This window comes from Macaca thibetana, chromosome 1, assembly GCF_024542745.1.
Source record: "Macaca thibetana thibetana isolate TM-01 chromosome 1, ASM2454274v1, whole genome shotgun sequence".
NCBI lineage: Eukaryota > Metazoa > Chordata > Mammalia > Primates > Cercopithecidae > Macaca > Macaca thibetana.
In genome coordinates this window covers 8,784,923-8,804,114 of record NC_065578.1, presented here as the reverse complement: position 1 = coordinate 8,804,114, position 19,192 = coordinate 8,784,923, and the positions used below count along the sequence as shown (strand labels likewise).

General features: G+C 51.2%; 2 protein-coding genes across 4 annotated transcripts in view; one reads left to right on the top strand and one right to left on the bottom strand.

Moving 5' to 3' along the window:
• PIK3CD (phosphatidylinositol-4,5-bisphosphate 3-kinase catalytic subunit delta) overlaps nt 1-19,192 on the bottom strand; it is a 99,371-nt gene that overhangs the window by 64,004 nt on the left and 16,175 nt on the right. The window contains exon 1 of one of the 3 annotated variants that reach the window (XM_050788033.1): nt 10,056-10,127. The exons of 1 other annotated variant lie outside the window; for it this stretch is intronic. The gene's annotated coding sequence lies outside the window, so the exon portion shown is untranslated. Of the gene's footprint in view, nt 1-10,055; nt 10,128-19,192 lie in introns of those variants that run through there. One more of the 3 variants, XM_050788042.1, reaches the window with a different exon arrangement.
• Nucleotides 6,976-8,188, top strand: LOC126953791 (putative uncharacterized protein PIK3CD-AS1). Its single transcript, XM_050789449.1, has 2 exons — nt 6,976-7,683; nt 7,838-8,188. Exons 1-2 carry the CDS (start codon nt 7,445-7,447, stop codon nt 8,100-8,102), a joined length of 504 nt encoding a protein of 167 aa, XP_050645406.1. The 5' UTR covers nt 6,976-7,444; the 3' UTR covers nt 8,103-8,188.

The following is a 19,192-nucleotide window of genomic DNA, read 5'->3' as shown; positions in this document are numbered from 1 at the left end:
GGTGGGGACGATGATGGTATGACTATAATTCCTGCTGAGGGATGAGTACACTGGTATAATGACTGTGATTTTTTCCTTCTTCCCAATAGCAGCTCAATGGCACTTACACTGCCACTAAAAAGGATGTGTAGGTTATGAAGCAACGTGGAAAACTGCTAATGAGCCAATGTTAAGTGGAAAAAAACCAATTCCAAAAGCACATGCCTAGCTGCTCAAAAAAATTAAAAATTGAATTACCATATGATCCAGCAATTTGGGTATATACCTGAGAGAACTGAAAGCAGGGATTTCAGCAGATATCTGTCCACCCATGTTCACAGCGCAGCATTATTCACAAGAGTCATAAAGTGGGAGCAACACAAGTGTCCATCAGGTGAATGAACAAAAGAACGTGATCCTGGCCAGGGGCAGTGGCTCATGCCTGTAATCCCAGCACTTTGGGAAGCTGAGGCGAGCAGATCGTTTGAGGGCAGGAGTTTGAGACCAGCCTGACCAACATGGAGAAACCCCATCTCTGCTAAAAATACAAAACTAGCCGGGTGTGGTGGCACATGCCTGTAATCCCAGCTACTCGAGAGGCTGAGGCAGGAGAATCACTTAAACCTGAGAGGCGGAGGCTGCGGTGAGCCAAGATCGCACCATTACACTCCAGCCTGGGTGACGAGAGTGAAAATCTGTCTCAAAAAAAATACAGGCTGGGCGCGGTGGCTCAAGCCTGTAATCCCAGCACTTTGGGAGGCCGAGGCGGGCGGATCACGAGGTCAGTAGATCGAGACCATCCTGGCTAACACGGTGAAACCCCGTCTCTACTAAAAAATACAAAAAAACTAGCCGGCGAGGTGGCAGGCGCCTGTAGTCCCAGCTACTCGGGAGGCTGAGGCAGGAGAATGGCGTAAACCCAGGAGGTGGAGCTTGCAGTGAGCCAAGATCCGGCCACCGCACTCCAGCCTGGGCGACAGAGCGAGACTCTGTCTCAAAAACAAAACAAAACAAAACAAAAATTAGCCAGGTGTGGTGGTGCATACCTGTAATTCCAGCTACTCAGGAGGCTGAGGCAGGAGAATTGCCTGAATCAGGGAGGCGGAGGTTGCAATGAGGCTGAGATCACGTCACTGCACTCCAGCCTGGGTGACAGAGCAAGACACTGTCTCAAAAAAGAATGTAGTATCTACACACAGTGGAATGTCCAGCCTTAAAAATGAAAGAAATTCTGAAACTTGCCCCCACAGGGATTAAGCGTCAAGAAAGCATATGCTAAATTAATGAAGCCAGCCTTAAAAAGACAGATACTGTAGGATTCCACTCCTGTGCAGTACCTACAGTTGTCAAAAGCACAGACAGCAGAATGGCTGCCAGGGCTGGGAGGAGAGGGGAGTTAGTGTTTAAGGGGAAAAGAATTTCAATTTTGCAAAATGAAAAAAATGCCTGGGGGTGGGTGGTGGTGATGGTTGCACAATAGTGTGAATGTACTGAATCCCACAGAACTGCACTCTTAAAAATGCTTAAAATGGTAAATTTTATGTTATGTATATTTTAAAATTAAAACATGAAAATTAAGATAAAATCATATGCCTACTAATTACAACTAAATTATTTATTATTTATTATTTATTTATTTATTGAGATGGAACCTTGCTCTGTCGCCCAGGCTGGAGTGCAGTGGCGCTATCTCAGCTCACTGCAAGCTCTGCCTCCTGGGTTCACGCCATTCTCCTGCCTCAGCCTCCCGAGTAGCTGGGACCACAGGTGCCGGCCACCACGCCCGGCTAATTTTTCTGTATTTTTTTAGTAGACACAGGGTTTAACCGTGTTAGCCAGGATGGTCTCGATCTCCTGACCTCGTGATCCGCCTGCCTCAGCCTCCCAAAGTGCTGGGATTACAGGCGTGAGCCACTGTGCCCGGCCTATTTTTTATCTTAAGTTCTGGGATACATGTGCAGGACATGCAGGTTTGCTCCATAGGTAAACGTGTGCCATGGTGATTTGCTGCACCTGTCAACCCATCACCTGCGTATTAAGCCCTGCATGCATTAGCTATTTATCCTGATCTCTCCCACCCCCCACCCCTCACCAACAAGCCCCAGTGTGTGTTGTTCCCCTCCCTGTGTCCATGTATTCTCGTAATTACAACTAAGTTAAAATGCATGTCCAAGAGAAGTTTTTTTTTTTTTTTTTTTTTTTTTTTTTGAGACGGAGGCTCACGCTGTTGCCCAGGCTGGAGTGCAGTGGTGCGATCTCGGCTCACTGCAAGCTCCGCCTCCTGGGTTCACGCCATTCTCCTGCCTCAGCCTCCTGAGTAGCTAGGACTACAGGCGCCCGCCACCGCGCCCGGCTAATTTTTTGTATTTTTAGTAGAGACGGGGTTTCACTGTGGTCTCGATCTCCTGACCTTGTGATCCGCCCGCCTCGGCCTCCCAAAGTGCTGGGATTACAGGCTTGAGCCACCGTGCCCGGCCCCAAGAGAAGTTAATGGAAAGGACACCCAATGGGCAACCGCTGTGTTGGGCAAGAGGGATGATAATAAATGGCTTCTGTTTCTAATCCACTCCACACCAGCTCCTTTGCAGATACCGCATGGATTGCTATGTGCCTGGCACTTTACACAGGATAATATACAAAATCCTCAAGACTAACAGGTAGGTATTGCTATCTCAGTGTTACAACTGGACTCTGAGGTTCTGATGGGTTAAGAGACTTGCCCAAGGTCACCCAGCAGATAAAAAGTGGCTGGGTGGCCAGGCCCAGCACTTTGGGAGGCCAAGGCGGGTGGATCACCTGAGGTCAGGAGTTTGAGACCAGTCTGGCCAACATGGCAAAACCCCGTCTCTACTAAAAACACAAAAATTAGCCAGGTAGAGTGGCACGTGCCTGTAATTTCAGCTACTCAGGAGGCTGAGGCAGGAGAATCGCTTGAACCTGGGAGGTGGAGGTTGCAGTGAGCCAAGATCCCATCACTGCAAGATCCCATCCCATCCCAGCCTGGGCAACAGAGTGAGACTCTGCCTCAAAAAAAAAAAAAAAAAAAAAAAAAAGTGGCTGGGAAAAAACCCAGTTCAGCTGACTCCAAAGACAGTACATTCTCTTCCATGTGGCAATCCCCCTCAAACCACCACCTCACCCAGCCCCACCCTCACCTGGACATAAATGACTATCTTTTTTTTTTTTTTTTTTTTCTGAGACAAGGTCTCGCTCTGTCACCCAGGCTGGAGTGCAGTGTTGCAACCATAGCTCACTGCAGCCTTAAATTCCTGGACTCACGTAATCCTCCCACCTTAGTCTCCCACGTAGCTGGGGCTACAGGCGTGCATCACAATGCCCAGCTAATTTGTTTTTATTTTTTGCAGAGATGGGGGTCTCACTGTATTGCCCAGGCTGGTCTCAAACTCCTAGGCTCAAATGATCCTCCTTCCCTAGCCTCCCAAAGTGTTAGGAATACAGGCATGAACCACCATGCCTAGCCATAAATGGTTTTCCGAAGTTTCAAAAACAAGGCCGATTAGCTTCCCTATTGATAAGAAAGCATTTCTTCCAGATTTCATGACCAACATAGACAAGAGCAATGCCCCCACTGGGGCTGACGCAAGAGGGGGGCCCAGCCCTTCCAGAGAGCCCCGGAGCACCTCACCCAGTCATTCTCCCATGTCCTCATCCACCCCTCCTACAAACTTCAATGACGAACGGGGCTCCCCAAACCCCTCCCAGTGCCACCAGCCCCATACCATGTCCTGGGGTAAGAGGTGGGAAGACAGCAGCATCTGTGTGCCCACCTGAGCCCTCCCCCGACCTCTGCCAGTAGCTGCCCAACAGACAAAAGTTCAAAATGTGAGGCGCTGTGTGATCTCAGAGAGCGAGCGAGCAGTCCTGGGCTGGGAACGGGCTGCGGAGGGCAGGGATTGTTGTTGAAGATAAAGAGGGAGGAGTTTGTTGGAGAGGGAAAGTAAGAGCATTTCTCCTCCTGAGCTCCAGAAGTTAGCCCAGGAGGTTAGGGGTGGGATGCGGTGGGCTGCCAGTTCATACAAGTTGGGGAACGGCAAGCAGGAAGGAGGCTGGGGTCAATGGTCCAGCAGAGATCACCACGGACTCTGACATCTTTGCCTAAAGTCACCCCAGTGGCAGAACAGGGCAGCTTCCTTGCAAAGATGACAGCACTCCCCAGCGTCCCCAGAAAACACAGAAAGACATTCCTGTTTATCTGCAGTGGGCTGAATGGTAGCCCCCACAAAGCCAGGTCTTAACCCCCAGGACCTGGACATTATCTGGAAAAAGAATAATGTGGAAAATGGGTCTTTGCTGATGTAAGTAAGTTAAGGATCCTGAAATGATTTCTACCTGAATTATCCAAGGGAGCCCTAAATCCAAAGACAAGTGTCCTTATAAGAGATAGACAGAGACCCAGACACACGGAGGGGACGCCCTTGTGAAGACGGAGGCAGAGACTGGAGTGATGCAGCCACAGGCCAAGATACGCTGTAGCCTCCAGAAGGAAAAGCAAAGAAGGATTGTCTCCCTACAGCCCCCAGAGGGAGTGAGGCCTTGCTGACGCCTTAATTTTTAACTTCTGGCCTCCAGAACTGTGAGAGAATACATTTATTTTTTGAGATGGAGTTTCGCTCTGTCACCCAGGCTAGAGTGCAGTGGCGCAGTCTAGCTCACTGCAACCTCTGCCTCCTGGGTTCAAGAGATTCTCCTGTCTCAGCCTCCCAAATAGCTGGGACTACAGGCACATGCCACCACGCCTGGCTAATTTTTGTATTTTTAGTAGAGACGGGGCTTCACCATTTTGGCCAGGTTGGTCTCGAACTCCTGACCTCAAGTGATATGCCCACCTCAGCCTCCCGAAGTGCTGGGATTACAGGCGTGAGCCACTACACCCGGCCCATTTCTGTTATTTTCTTTTAGCGACAGATCTCGCAATGTTGCCCAGGTTGTAGTGCCATGGCTACTCACAGGCTCCATCATGGCTCACTGCAGCCTTAAACTCCTGGGCACAAATGATCCTCCCACCTCAGCCTCCCAAGCAGCTGAAACTATAAGCATGCACATTTCTGTTGTTTTAAGCCACAAAGTTTGAGGTCATTTGTTACAGCAACCACAGGAGGTTAACAACAGTTGAGCATCCCAAATCTGAAATCTAAAACGTTCCAAAATCTGAAATTTTTGAGTGCCATCATGATCGAATACAAAGCTCTTTGGAGCATTTTATTTTATTTTATTTTATTTTATTTATTTATTTTTTTGGGACGGAGTCTTGCTCTGTCATCCAGGCTGGAGCACAGTGGAGCCATCTCGGCTCACTGCAAGCTCCTCCTCCCGGGTTCACGCCATTCTCCTGCCTCAGCCTCCAGAGTAGCTGGGACTACAGGCGCCCGCTGCCACGCTCAGCTAATTTTTTGTATTTTCAGTAGAGACGGGATTTCACCATGTTAGCCAGGATGGTTTCGATCTCCTGACCTGGTGATCCGCCCACCTCAGCCTCCCAAAGTGCTGGGATTACAGGCGTGAGCCGCCACACCCGGCCGCTCTTTGGAGCATTTTAGATGTCAGACATTTGGATTTGGAATGCCCAGTGGTAAGCATATAATGCAAATATCCCAAAATCCAAAATCCAACCCATTTCTGGTCCCAAGCCTTTTGGATAAGGGATATTTAACCTGTACAGCATCCCTCCAGGATGAAAAATCCCAAAAAGGTCCATCCCTTTCTACATCTCCTCCTCCCCCACCCTACTCCTGGCACCTCCCACTCTTCCAGCATTTTCTCTAAGTGGAAGCAATTTCCCCCAATACGAGTGAAACAGAAGCCAACCGAAATACCACTTTAGAAATGCCGCACCCTTCGCTCTGATCACTCCCCCTGTGCTCAGAATGTAATAGGAAGGCTGGGCATGATGGCTCACGCCTTTAAACCTAGCACTTTGGGAGGCCAAGGTGGACGGATCACCTGAGGTCAGGAGTTTGAGACCAGCCTGGCCAACATGGCAAAACACCGTCTCTGCTAAAAATACTAAAAATAGCTGGCCATAGTGGCGCATGTCTGTAATCCTAGCTACTCGGGAGGTTGAGGTGGGAGAATCGCTTGAACCTGGGAGGCAGAGGTTGCAGTGAGCTGAGATCACACCGCTGCACTCCAGCCTGGGCAACAAAGTGAGACTCCATCTCCAAAAAAAAAAAAAAAGAAGCAAAAAGAAAGTAATAGGAAAAGGGACCCATTTCCAGGAGTCCTGACCCTTATCCGAGGTAGTGCGGTTGTCACTTCTGGGGAGGGAGGGGAGTTTCATGCATATCCAGCCAGTGCAGCTGGAAGGGGAACATTCACAGGCCCCAGGGACTGTGCTGGCCCTCAGGGAGGCGAGGGTGGCCCATTATTTTGGTAGGACCCACAGCAAGCCACAGTGTTTAGCTGCAATAAAAAAAAAAAGGGTGGCGAGGGGTTCCTGGGTTTTTTATTGTTTCCATCTTGAAACTGGCAGCATTTCTGATATGATTGCCGGGGATTTCCACCAACCAAATTAAAGACAATTCAGTCTTAGCGTTAACTGTAGGGAGAGAAAGGTGGCGTTTTGCAACCTTCACTAATTATGAAACACTGTCACCAGTACCAAGATGATAATATTTTCCTCCCTCTCAAACAAGCCAGGCTCTGCCATCCTCCCGTGGACAGGGCCCTTCCTTGTCTCATCCATCCTGGGGCATTGCTTCTAGGACCATCTTCTCTAACAGCTTTGCTGGGAAACACGCTTGTCCCCTGGGGAATAGCTGAAGCCACCCTCCTGGCTGAAAGAGCTTTTTTTCTTTTTTTTTCTTTTTGAGATGGAGTCTCACTCTGTTGCCCAGGCTGGAGTGCAGTAGCACAATCTCAGCTCACCGCAACCTCCACCTCCTGGGTTGAAGTGATTCTCCTGCCTCCACCTCCCGAGTAGCTGGGATTACAGGTGCTCATCACCATACCCAGATAATTTTTTTTGCATTGTTTTGTAGAGACAGGGATTCACCATATTGGCCAAGATGGTTTTGAACTCCTGACCTCAAGTGATCCGCCCACCTCGGCCTCCCAAAGTGCTGGGATTACAGGCGTGAACCACCTCGCCTGGCCTGAAAGAACTTTCTGAAGGCCCCACATTAAGGAAACATTTGCTGGGGCCCCAAACCCCACCATCAGGCCCACACCAGCAGCTGGCCTCAGGGAGGGAGGGAACTGCTCTCTACACAAAAATGGTTTTGAAAATAACCCGGCCAAAGGGGAATTGCTTCATCCGTTGCACATTCACTTCTCCCTTTCACTGTGCAATTGAAGAAAAACAAGGTGAAGCAGGAACCGACTCTCACCATCACCACTCCCACCCCCATGAATTCCATCGGACACTCTTGTGCGACAGCGGACTGGCTCTGGGTGCTGGCTTCCAACCATTGGTGGACTGTCCGTCCTGTGAGCCCCCCAGGGGCCGATGCCCTCCCACTCTGCCTGCTCTGTTCTTAGCATAGCCCCTGAGCCCCCGTGGGATCTCAGGAAATACTTGCTAAACATAGTAGCGGAGGAGAAACGGAGCCCACAGCTTAGTGCAAAGACCCGGCGGCGTGGACTGAGGCTGCAGAAACGCAGAAACGCGCTTTTCCTGCTAGAAGGGGACATCCGCGTGGTCGGGAGTACCTCTGGGGCACGTGCCCTAATTCCAGAAACATCTAAGTGAGCAGTGTGGCCAATGTAGTCTGTTTCTGAACATGGGCTGAGGGGTGTGGGAAGTGGGGCTCAGAAGGAGGCTAGCTTAGGTGTCTCTCGAGCAGGCAACTGGGTTGTTGTGTTATATTTTTCAGAGATGGGGTCTTGCTCTGTCACCCAGGCAGGAGCGCAGTGGCACTGTAATAGCTTACTGCAACCTTGAACTCCTGGCTTCAAGTGATCCTCCCGTCTGGGCCTCCCAAAGCTCTGGGATGACAGGTATGAGCTACCGCTATCAGCCACAACCGGGTTTTAAGAGCACTCCTCCAGCCCACTCCAGTGTCTTCCATCATTCTGTGCAAGTACCAAAAGAGGACCAAGCCCAGGAAGCCGCCAGCAGGCCTCTCACCAGCCAAGATGGCTGGAATCCTAATATCAAGAAATGAAACTCCAGCAGGCCATGGAAATGCTAAGGGGTTGGCATTTCTGCTCTAGAGAGAGCCAAAGAGAAAGCTCTATTTATATCTCCTTGCGTTTGGTCGCAGCCTCATCAACCAAAAGAACCTTCCGCCCCACTCAACACATCAATCAAATTGGGGAGGGGTGTGAATGGCAGCAGCGGGTGTTACAGAGGAGTCTCAAGGGTATCTTAGAGGATGCCTCTGAAAAGTCGTCCCCTCCAAATCCCCCCAAGATAATTACTAGGATATTCTCCTTACCCCGCCAGCAACGGCACCCCCAGATGATTAAACGCGCTGGCGTCGGAAAGAGCTGGGATTCTGGAGGAGCTACTTGTACACTGTGTGGGTTGGTGAGTTATTTAACTTTTCTGAGCCTTCATTGCCTTAACTGTAAAATGAAGACAACACCACTCAGTTCCTACGGTTGTCCAACTGAAATCACCTAGGTAAGAACGACCAGTTCTTTGGGGAGTAATGTCCTATGGTACCGTTCAATTGACAAGAACACCAAGGCACCGTCAAGCACTCCTGGAAGAAAGCAGGGGGTTAGCCCTTGGTCTTAAAGTCCCCAGGGAGCAGTAAACCTTCCCCTCCGAGAGCCCTGAGTGAGGAAAAATAGCCCCTTCCCACTCCAACCCACGGCACACCCGCCCCACATCCACGCGCGGCTGTGCCCAGCATTTCAGAGGTGGGACTTCTCAGGAGGCAGAGGGAAGGCCCCCTTAATGGAGTCTGGTGGGGTTCAAGATCCGCAGGTCCCTCCTTCCAGGGAACACCTACACCAAGTGAGAGCTGGCCCATCAGCTCCGCGCTCCATCCGCAAACTGGGCAGATCCCAGGGGGGCCACGCGAGGAACCTGCATCTTGGCCGCTCCAGGGCGCCCCCCACCCGCGACCCCGGAAATCTCGCCCCTACCTGCTTCACTCTCGCCCCACCCAGAGCGCACTTTCGGGACCTCCCAGCGGCCCTTCCCCGGTTCTCTGGACCCCCGTCTTCCCGCCCCGCAACGCCCCCATCCTGGTGCCCACGAAAGGTCGTGCCAGTTCCCCTCTTCTCTATCTCAGAGGAAGAGGTGCAGATGAGGAAGCCTAAATAAAAACAGGAAACTCGATTTTTTTAAAAAAGCCTCATTCAGGCTGAATTACGGGTAAGAGTATTTTATAAAAAAGTCCGGAAATGCAAAGCTGGGGGCGGTTTTGCCGGCGTAACCCCGGCTCGGCCGCAGATCCGGAGCTGATCTTGCCTGCGCCGCTGCAGCAAACGCGGCGAACAGCGCGGGCGGCCTGGGACGGGGAGGCGGGGCGCGGGTCCACAAGTCGGGAGGAAGCCCCGGAAACGTCCACCCTGGTCCCTCTGCAGCTCCGCTCCCCACTTGCCCGGGCTGGGAAGGGCGCACAGGACCCGGGCGCCGGCGAACTGTGCGCAGCCCTCTCTCCGCGCCAGGGCACTCGGGGGACACCGCCAGCGCGCCCTCTGTGGACCCAGCCGCCGTACAGAGGAGGTCCCTGGTCCTCTCGCCAGCGCTCGGAGCGGGCGCACGCGCTGAGCGCTTCCAGTTTCCTCTTGCCTCGGCCGGCGCACGGGAGGCCGCACCTCCGCTGGGAGCTCAGCCGAAACCCAGCCACCCGGCCAGGCGGGCAAGGCGCGCAGTGCAGGCGCCGGAGAGCTGCACGCGCCCCTCTCGGCGGGCCCACGGGGGACGGCCCCGGGCCTCTAGGGCAGCCCCCGCTCAGGTCCCAGCAGCCCGGCCCCCGGGGCTCCCAGGGCCCGGCTCGCTAGACGCGGGGAGGTGCCCAGGGCCAGGGCGCATGGGCTGTGTGTGCCGGAGAGACGCCCGCCAGCCAGCCCCGCGGCCCCGAGCGCAGCCGCGGCTCCCAAAGCCCCTGGCCGCGGTCCTCTTCCCACCTCTCCTGATGCAGCCAGCGGCGATCGCTTACCTTCCTGGCGCAGCTGGCAGGGCTGGGCGGCTCGGCTCGCGGCCGCTCGGAGCGACGGCGCTGGGCGCGAGTGAGCCTCAAGGGAGGGAGGCGGGGCGCGGCGGGGCGCCCCGCCTGCCGCCAGCCCGCACACTCCACTTCCCACTTTGTTTCCTTTTCACTTACAACAGGAAAAACAACAGGTCCCCCAGGGCCTCGCCTTCCCCCGCCGCCCACACCCCCAAGCTCGCCTACTGCTAGAGGGGCATCATCCCAGGTGCCTCTGGAAGCTGCACCTTGCCCTTCTACAAAACAAGTTTTCTTTTTATGCGAAGGAAAACGACCATATAAAGGTCCTAAGCGCCCCTAAGCGCTCCGCCTTCACGAAGGAAAGAATTTCAACAGCAGCGGGAGAAAGGCTGAGAGCGGGAGAGAGAGAAGGGGTAACCTGCCAGCTCTAGGCACCCAGGGACCCCAAGCACCACTGCGAGGTGACCAGTGTTGGGGCTCAGGACACACACCCAAAATATGACTGTGGGAGACCAGCATGTGCCACCCCAAAATATACTTCTTCAGCATATTTTGAAGGGATTATTCTTAGAAACTGAAGGCATAGGAGTAGCTCTGAAAAGCTGTCCTTTTGTAAAATGATTTATATATATAAAGAAAATCTCCAGGCTTGGCACTGTGGCTCACTCCTGCAATCCCAGCAGTTTGGGAGGCCGAGGTGGCAGGATCGCTTGAGCCCAGGAATTCGGGCCAGCCTGGGCAACATAGGGAAACCCCTGTCTCTACAAAAAATTTAAAAATTAGCCAGTCGTGGTGGTGCACACACTGTAGTCCCAGCTACTCAGGAGGCTGAGGTGGGAGGATGGCTTGAGCCAGGGAGATGGAGGCTACAGTGATCCATGATTGCACCACTGCACTCCAGCCTGGGAAGCAAAGTGAGACCCTGTGTCAAAAACAGAAAAGGAAAATCTCCATTGGTAAAGTATTAGTATCAGGCAGAGGGCTGCTCAGAGCTAACTTTTCTTACCTGAAAAATTTTATCTGCATAAGAAGACAAACTTCATTCACCGTACCCTCTTCTCCCCTCACTCTCGCTTAACTTGTGTACCACGTCCCCAGGATCCCAAGCCTCTATTTTTTTTTTTTTTTTTTTGAGACAGAGTCTTGCTCTGTTGTCCAGGCTGGAATGCAGTGGTGCCATCTCAGCTCACTGCAACCTCTGCATCCTAGGTTCAAGCAATTCTCCTGCCTCGGCCTCCCAAGTAGCTGGGATTACAGGCACACGCCACCAGACCCAGCTGATTTTTGTGGGGTTTTTATGTTTTTTGTTTTGTTTTGTTTTGTTTGTTTTGAGAAGGAGTCTTGTTCTGTTGTCCAGGCTGGAGTGCAGTGGCGCCATATTGGCTCACCACATCCTCCGCCTCCTGGGTTCAAGCAATTCTCCTGCGTCAGCCTCCCAATTAGCTGGGACTACAGGCACACACCACCATCCCTGGCTAATTTTTGTCATTTTCAGTAGAGGCAGGGGTTTTGCCATGTTTGCCAGACTGGTCTCAAACTCCTGACCTCGTGATCCGCCCACCTCAGCCTCCCAATGTGCTGGGATTGCAGGCGTGAACCACCACACCGACCGGAGCCCCTATTCCTTTCTGAAGGAATGTTTCCTGTCCCTTGTAGGATGTTATATGAGCTTTACTCATCTGATCCTTTGTCCAGTCTCATATTTTGTGGGATTCCCATGCATAGGTCGTAGTTACACATGCTTTTTCTCTTGTTAATCTCTCTTATGTAAATTTAATGTGTAGCCCAGCCAAGGAATTTAGAGGGTAGAAGGAGGCCACTCCCTCCTCCCCTACAGCAGGCATGAGTGAGAGGCTGGGGGAGACAGCCCAGGGCCTAAGTCCCTCCTTGCTCAGCCCTGGGTTGACAGCAGCGACCTCCCAGCTTTGGTGGACCAAGAGCATGGGGGTGGTGGGTGAGCCCATCCCTGAGATTACAACAGTGGCTTCATATCCTTCCAGGATAGGGTGAAGGGTGAGCCAGTCAATTACTTAGTGAAACAACGGCTTAAAGCACCCTCTTCAATCCAGCCTGGGAGGTAAAGGAGCTGTTATTGGTCCCTTGGATGGATGACGGATTTGAGGCTTAGATAAGGACTTTTTCTTTTCTTTTCTTTTTTTCTTTTGAGATGGAGTCTTGCTCTGTCGCCCAGGCTGGAGTGCAGTGGTGCGATCTCAGCTCATTGCAACCTCTGCCTCCCGGGTTCACGCCATTCTCCTGCCTCAGCCTCCCAAGTAGCTGGGACTACAGGCGCCCCCCACCACGCCCAGTTAATATTTTGTATTTTTAGTAGAGACGGGGTGTCACTGTGTTAGTCAGGATGGTCTTGATCTCCTGACCTCATGATCTGCCCGCTTCGGCCTCCCAAAGTGCTGGGATTACAGGCGTGAGCCACCACACCCGGCGAGAAGGACTTTTTCTACCCAAGAGATGCCTGGGCCTCTCAGGACCACCTTGGGCCCTGTGCCTGCTGGCTCCAGAGGCTGCAACAAGCAGAGGCCCAGGTCAGGCATGATGGCTCGTGCCTGTAGTCCCAGTACTTTGGGAGGACGAGGCTGGAGGATCACTTGAGGCCAGGAGTTTGAGACCAGCCTGGGTAACATGGCAAAACCCAGTCTCTACAAAAAAAAAAAAAAAAAAAAAATAGAAAAAATTAGCCGGTGTAGTGGTGTACACCTGTAGTTCCAGCTTCTCGGGAGGCTGAGGTGGAAGGATCACCTGAGCCCTGGAGGTCGAGGCTGCAGTGAGCCATAACTGTTCCACTGCACTCCAGCCTGGGTGACGGAGTGAGATTCTGCCTTGAAAAAAAGAAAAAAAGAGAGACAGAGAGAGGCCCAGAGGCCATTATTCCAGCCAGGAAAGGGGAGAGGGCTTGGGTAAGATGGAGTGGCTTTCTAAATTGTCCCGGGTTTTTGTTTTTTGTTTTTTGTTTTTTTGTTTTTTGAGACAGGGTCTTGCTCTGTCACCCAGGCTGGAGTGCAGTGGCATGATCTCGGCTCACTGCAACCTTGCCTCCTGGATTCAAGCGATTCTCATATCTCAGCCTCCCAAGTAGCTGGGACTGCAGGTGTGTGCCACCATGGCTGGTTAATTTTTTGTATTTTTTAGTAGAGACAGGGTTTCACCATGTTGGCCAGGCTGGTCTGAAATTCAGACCTCAGGTGATCTGCCCGCCTCAGCCTCCAAAAGTGCTGGGATTACAGGTATAAGCCACTGTGCCTGGCCTGGTCCAGGTTTTCTAAGATGCAGGCTACAGGTTCTGTATTCTCCAGTGGACACTTGCAGAGGAGCCAGGAAGGACCATGGGTGTCTTTTGGAAGGAACGTTGGACCTGTCCCCAGGAATGCACACTAACAACCTTCCTGGGGTAGGCTCACAGCCTCATGCCTACCCCAGGCTCTGATCACTGGGCCTTAGCAGCAGTCTCTAGCCTGCTGCAAGGATGCCAAGAGCCAGAAGAGAAATGGACATTTCAGAAGGAACTCTAACGACCGAGCGAGCAGCCTGTCCTGAGGCTTCCTAACACCTGGCCCTAACCATGCTTTTGCTAGGCTGCACTTTCAGTGCTGCTCTCTGGTCTTTAGAGTTTGTTGCAAGAAAGAGCCAAATGAGGAATGGTTTTGCATCTTCCAAAGGAATTCTTCATTGAATATGTATTTGCTGACAGCAATTCAAATCGTGCTTTTTACTATGCAAGACGCTGCCAGGAGAATGAGGCATGCCAAGTTGCCAAGCACTAAGATGTGCCTTACATATTGTTCTCTTTGATCCCCGTGAAGGAAACCAGAATATGTCCCCCCAAAATATACCTCTTTGACATAAATATTTTTGAGCTGAAGGCAATTAAGAAGCAGCAAGCAGATGAAGAGATCTTTCTATCCTCTCCCCCTTTCTTTTTTTTTTTTTTTTTTTTTTTTTTTTTTTTTGAGACGGAGTCTCGCTCTGTCGCCCAGGCTGGAGTGCAGTGGCTGGATCTCAGCTCACTGCAAGCTCCACCTCCCGGGTTCACGCCATTCTCCTGCCTCAGCCTCCCCAGTAGCTGGGACTACAGGAGCCCGCCACCTCGCCCGGCTAGTTTTTTGTATTTTTTAGTAGAGACGGGGTTTCACCGGGTTAGCCAGGATGGTCTCGATCTCCTGACTTTGTGATCTGCCCGTCTCGGCCTCCCAAAGTGCTAGGATTACAGGCTTGAGCCACCGCGCCCGGCCTCCTCTCCCCCTTTCTGCCTGTTAAATAAAATTTGCAGGAAGCCATTGATTGGGACAAGACCCCTGTACCGGGTCCAGCAGACCAAACCAATATGGAGTCACTCATGCTAAATGAAACTAATTAACTTAAGAGTATATACATGTAGCAAATAGCTGAGTTTTTGTCAGTTACAACAGCTGAGCTTTAGTAGATCTTAGGTGGCCAACTGATTCAAACAAAGCAAACACTGTAACCAATTAAGCTCTATAGCTTACTTCTGTTTTCCATCCACAAACACTCTATGTTGCTGACTGAAGCCCCTTGAACCTGTCCTGGTTCTGTGGGACTCCCAATTTTAGACTCATGAATGGGCCAGGGTGACTCATGCCTGAAATTCCAACATTTTGGGAGGCTGAGGCTAGAGGATCAAGACCAGCCTGAGCAACACAGTGAGACCTCATCTTTACAAAAAATAAAACATTAGCCAGGCATGGTGGCATGTGCCTGTAGTTTTAGCTACTTGGGAGGCTGAGGTAGGAGGATCACTTGAGCCCAGAAATTCAAGGTTGCAGTGAGCTGTGATCTCACCTCTGCAATCCAGCCTGGGTGACAAAGTGAGACCATGTCTCTAAAAATAAGAATAATAATAAGAAGTAGAATCATGAATAAAAGCTAAGATCTGTAAACTAAATTTGTGTAATCTTGACTTTTAAAAGATGATTATTGTTTTACTATTATTTTGAGACAGGGTCTCACTCTGTCACCCAGGCTGGAGTGCGGTAGTACAGTCTCAGCTCATTGTAACCTCTGTCTCCTAGGCCCAAGCGACCCTCCCATCTCAGCCTCCCAAGTAGCTGGGAGTACAGGCATGGGCTACATTTTGTAGAGACAGGGTTTTGTCATGTCGCCCAGGCTGCTCTCAAACTCCTGGACTCAAGCAATCTGCCCGCCTCAGCCTCCCAAAGTGTTGGGATTACAGCTGTGAACCATCATGCCCTGCCATTCTTGACTTTTTTTTTTTTTTCCCCCAGACGGAATCTCGCTTTTGTAACCAAGATTGGAGTGCAATGACACAATCTCGGCTCACTGCAACCTTCACCTCCCATGTTCAAGAAATTCTCCTACCTCAGCCTCCCGAGTACCTGGGACTACAGGCGCCCGCCACCACGCCCAGCTAATTTTTTTTTTTTTTTTTTTTTTTTTTTGAGATGGAGTCTCATTCTGTCACCCAGGCTGGAGTGCAGTGGCACGCTCTTGGCTCACTGCAACCTCCGCCTCCCGAGTTCAAGCGAGTCTCCTGCCTCAGGCTTCTGAGTAGCTGGGACTACAGGCGCCCGCCACCATGCCTGGCTAATTTTTTGTCTTTTTAGTAGAGACAGCGTTTCACTATGTTAGCCAAGCTGGTCTCAAACTCCTGACCTCATGGTCCACTCACCTCAGCCTCCCAAAGTGCTGGTATTATAGGCGTGAGCCACCAAGCCCGGCCCTAATTTTTGTATTTTTAGTAGAGACAGGGTTTCAGCATGTTGGCCAGGCTGGTCTCCAACTCCTGACCTCAGGTGATCTGCCCACCTCGGCCTCCCAAAGTTCTGGAACCACAGGCGTGAGCCACCACACCTGGCTCAGTCTTGACTTCTTACATGCCTAAATACAGGACATAAATTCTACTTTACTGGAGACAATGATTATCAGCTCGGAGGCACCAGAAGAGGCTACAAACAAACCTTCCTCCATTCATTTTCTCCCATATATTTACCTTCTTGCGGTTTCCCACCACTGGAAGCCGAAAGCTGCTTTCCCTTGTCTTGTCACTTCTTGAAAATTCATTCTTCTTTGTCAAAGATTCTGGATAAGCCGGAGTTCTGAGCCACTGCTTCGGGTCACCTTTCATTGCAGTTTCTGCCTCGTGATGTGCACTGCGTTAATCAACTTGCTTGGTTTTCATGTGAATCTGTCTTTTGTTACAACGGGCTGACCCAACCACGAACTTACAGGGACTGAGGAGAAGTTATATTTTCTCCCTGATACCCACAATTGCCCAGCAAGGTAAATCTTATCCCCAATTTACGGATGAGAAAACTGAGGCTCAGGAAAGTTGAGTCCTTTTTCAGGGCCACACAGTCTATAAATACCTATTATGACAACTTCTTCCAGATCCTTGCTACTTTCACCATGCCATGGGTCTCGTTAGGCCTCCATCCTAAGAAGTTTCACTTTCGGCTGGGTGCGTTGGCTCCCGCCTATAATCCCAGCACTTTGGGAGGCTGAGGTGGGCGGATCACCTGAGGCCAGGAGTTCACGACCAGCCTGGCCAACAGGTGAAACCCCATCTCTACTAAAAATACAAAAAATTAGCCGGGCGTGGTGGCGGGCACCTGTAATCTCAGCTACTCAGGAGGCTGAGGCAGGAGAATTGCTTAAACCTGGGAAGCAGAGGTGCAGTAAGCCAAGATCATGCCATTGCACTCCAGCCTGGGCAACAAGAGCGAAACTCTGTCTCAAAAAAAAAAAAAAAAAAGAAAAAAAAGGCCGGGCGCGGTGGCTCAAACCTGTAATCCCAGCACTTTGGGAGGCCGAGACGGGTGGATCACGAGGTCAGGAGATCGAGACCATCCTGGCTAACACGGTGAAACCCCGTCTCTACTAAAAAATACAAAAAACTAGCCGGGCGAGGTGGCGGGCGCCTGTAGTCCCAGCTACTCGGGAGGATGAGGCAGGAGAATGGTGTAAACCCCGGAGGCGGAGCTTGCAGTGAGCTGAGATCCGGCCACTGCACTCCAGCCCGGGTGACACAGCGAGACTCCGTCTCAAAAAAAAAAAGAAAAAAAAAAAAAGAAAAAAAAAGCCATTCCTGGTGGCAGACACTTGTAATCCCAGCTACTTGGGAGGCTGAGGCAGGAGAATTGCCTCAGTGAGCTGAGATCATGCCATTGCCCTCCAACCTGGGCAACAAGAGCGAAGGTTCATCAAAAAAAAAAAAATAGAAGTTTCACTTTCCTGAAAACCTGATACACTTCCTTTTTGAAACCATGACCCTAGGGACTTATCATGACCCTCTCTTTCGCTTGGGGCACCAGGAAGCTTAAGCTAAATTTAACATTCAAGCTGGGCAAGTGGTGGCTCACGCCTGTAATCCCAGCACTTTGGCAGGTGGATCACCTGAGGTCAGGAGTTCGCGACTAGACTGGCCAACATGGAGAAACCCCATCTCTACTAAAAATACAAAAATTAGCCGGACATGGTGATGGGTGCCTGTAATCCCAACTACTCAGGAGGCTGAGGCAGGAGAATCACTTGAACCCAGGAGGCAGAGGTGGCAGTGAGCCAAGGTTGCACCACTGCACTCCAGCTTGGGTGACAGAATAAGACTCCGTCTCAAAAAAAAAAAAAAAAAGAAAAGAAAAAGAAAAATAGGGCTGGAGGTCTGGGTAAGCTCTGCGGAAGGGCCTGCAGTGTGCTTCTGCCCGTCCAAGCCTGTTCTCCACTGACCAGCCCCACCCTTTAATGACTAACACCTCTTTTCTCTTCCATCAAACGTGTCCCAAGTATTTCCCAATCAGTATTAATTTCCTGAGAAAGGAGCGGAGGGCCACAGAGCTGATGTAAGCAATGCATGTTGGTTGACTTTCCTGCAGCTAAGGGGCCATTTTTCTTCTAGGATTGCTGTCCATTCTCCACTGCAACTAGTTCATTTTTTTGACAGTTCAAAGGGAACTTGAGGTAGCTTCCTCCAAGGCACACATGACAATAGTTAAAAATAAAGCGAGAGAGCTCAGAAACTGCATGCAGGAAGGCAGCGAGCGATTCTGTCAGGAACTTGAGGAACGATGATGGCTGTTCTTGAAGGTTAACTTTATTTATTTGTTTATTTATTTATTTGAGATGGAGTCTCCCTCATCACCCAGGCTGGAATGCAGTGGTGAGATCTCGGCTCACTGCAACCTCCGCTTCCTTGGTTCAAGCGATTCTCCTGCCTCAGCCTCCCAAGTAGCTGTAACTACCTACAGGCGCCTGCCACCACACCCAGCTAAGTTTGTATTTTTAGCAGAGACAGGGTTTCACCATGTTGGCCAGGCTGGTCTCAAACTCCTGACCTCAGGTGATCCTCCTGAGTGAGCCTCCCAAAATGCTGGGATTCCAGGCGTGAGCCACCACTCCAGCCCAGGCTTTCTTCTTTCCCGTAACCCTGTCCTGCAGAACGTCCCTGCAGAACTTCCCCTCCAAAAGCCAAGCAACTCACAGCTTCTTCTCACAAACACTGCAAACATTTTTGCTCTGCTCAACCCGGAGTGGCTTCACCACCACCACCACCCACGCATGCCCACAAGAAGGGTTATTGCAGGGCAGCCATTCTGAGCACCCATGTAGTGGGGGCTGCAAGTTTGAGAAGGGCCACTTCAGCCTCTGCACGAGGGACTCCAGACACCTGCCTCCATGCCCCATCCTGGCAGGAAGCCCACTTTGCTGGGTGTGGGTCTTTTCCTTCCAGGCGAGGCAGAAACTACCCAGCTCAAGTCTTTACCCTTTTGCTTTGGCCAGGAAAAGTGTGGTGAAGCTTGGGGGTTAAGAGCACCTTCTTTGGAACCAGACTGCCTGGCCCTGCCACTGTGGAGCTGTGTGACCTTAGGTGACTTAACCTCTCTGCGCGTCTGCTTCCTCATCTGTAGCCTGGGGACACTAATAATGGTGCTCAACTTTCAGAACTGTTGTTGGGATTAAATGAATTAATATATGTAAAACGCTTATAACTGTGCCTGACACAGAGGGCACCCTCAGAAAATGTGAGTTTTTGAGCTATCCTAGTTATATTCTACAACGGCATCTTTGGGCTTTGCAGGATTGGATGTTTCTGCTCTAGAAGAGTTTTTCTTTCCTTCCCCTTCCTCCCTCCTTCCCTCCCT

Coding starts and splice junctions, on each gene's coding strand:
- LOC126953791 (XM_050789449.1), top strand. CDS start 7,445: ATGCCCTCCCACTCTGCCTGCTCTGTTCTTAGCATAGCCCCTGAGCCC. Junction 7,684..7,837: donor CTAATTCCAGAAACATCTAA/GTGAGCAGTGTG, acceptor TCTGTCACCCAG/GCAGGAGCGCAGTGGCACTG.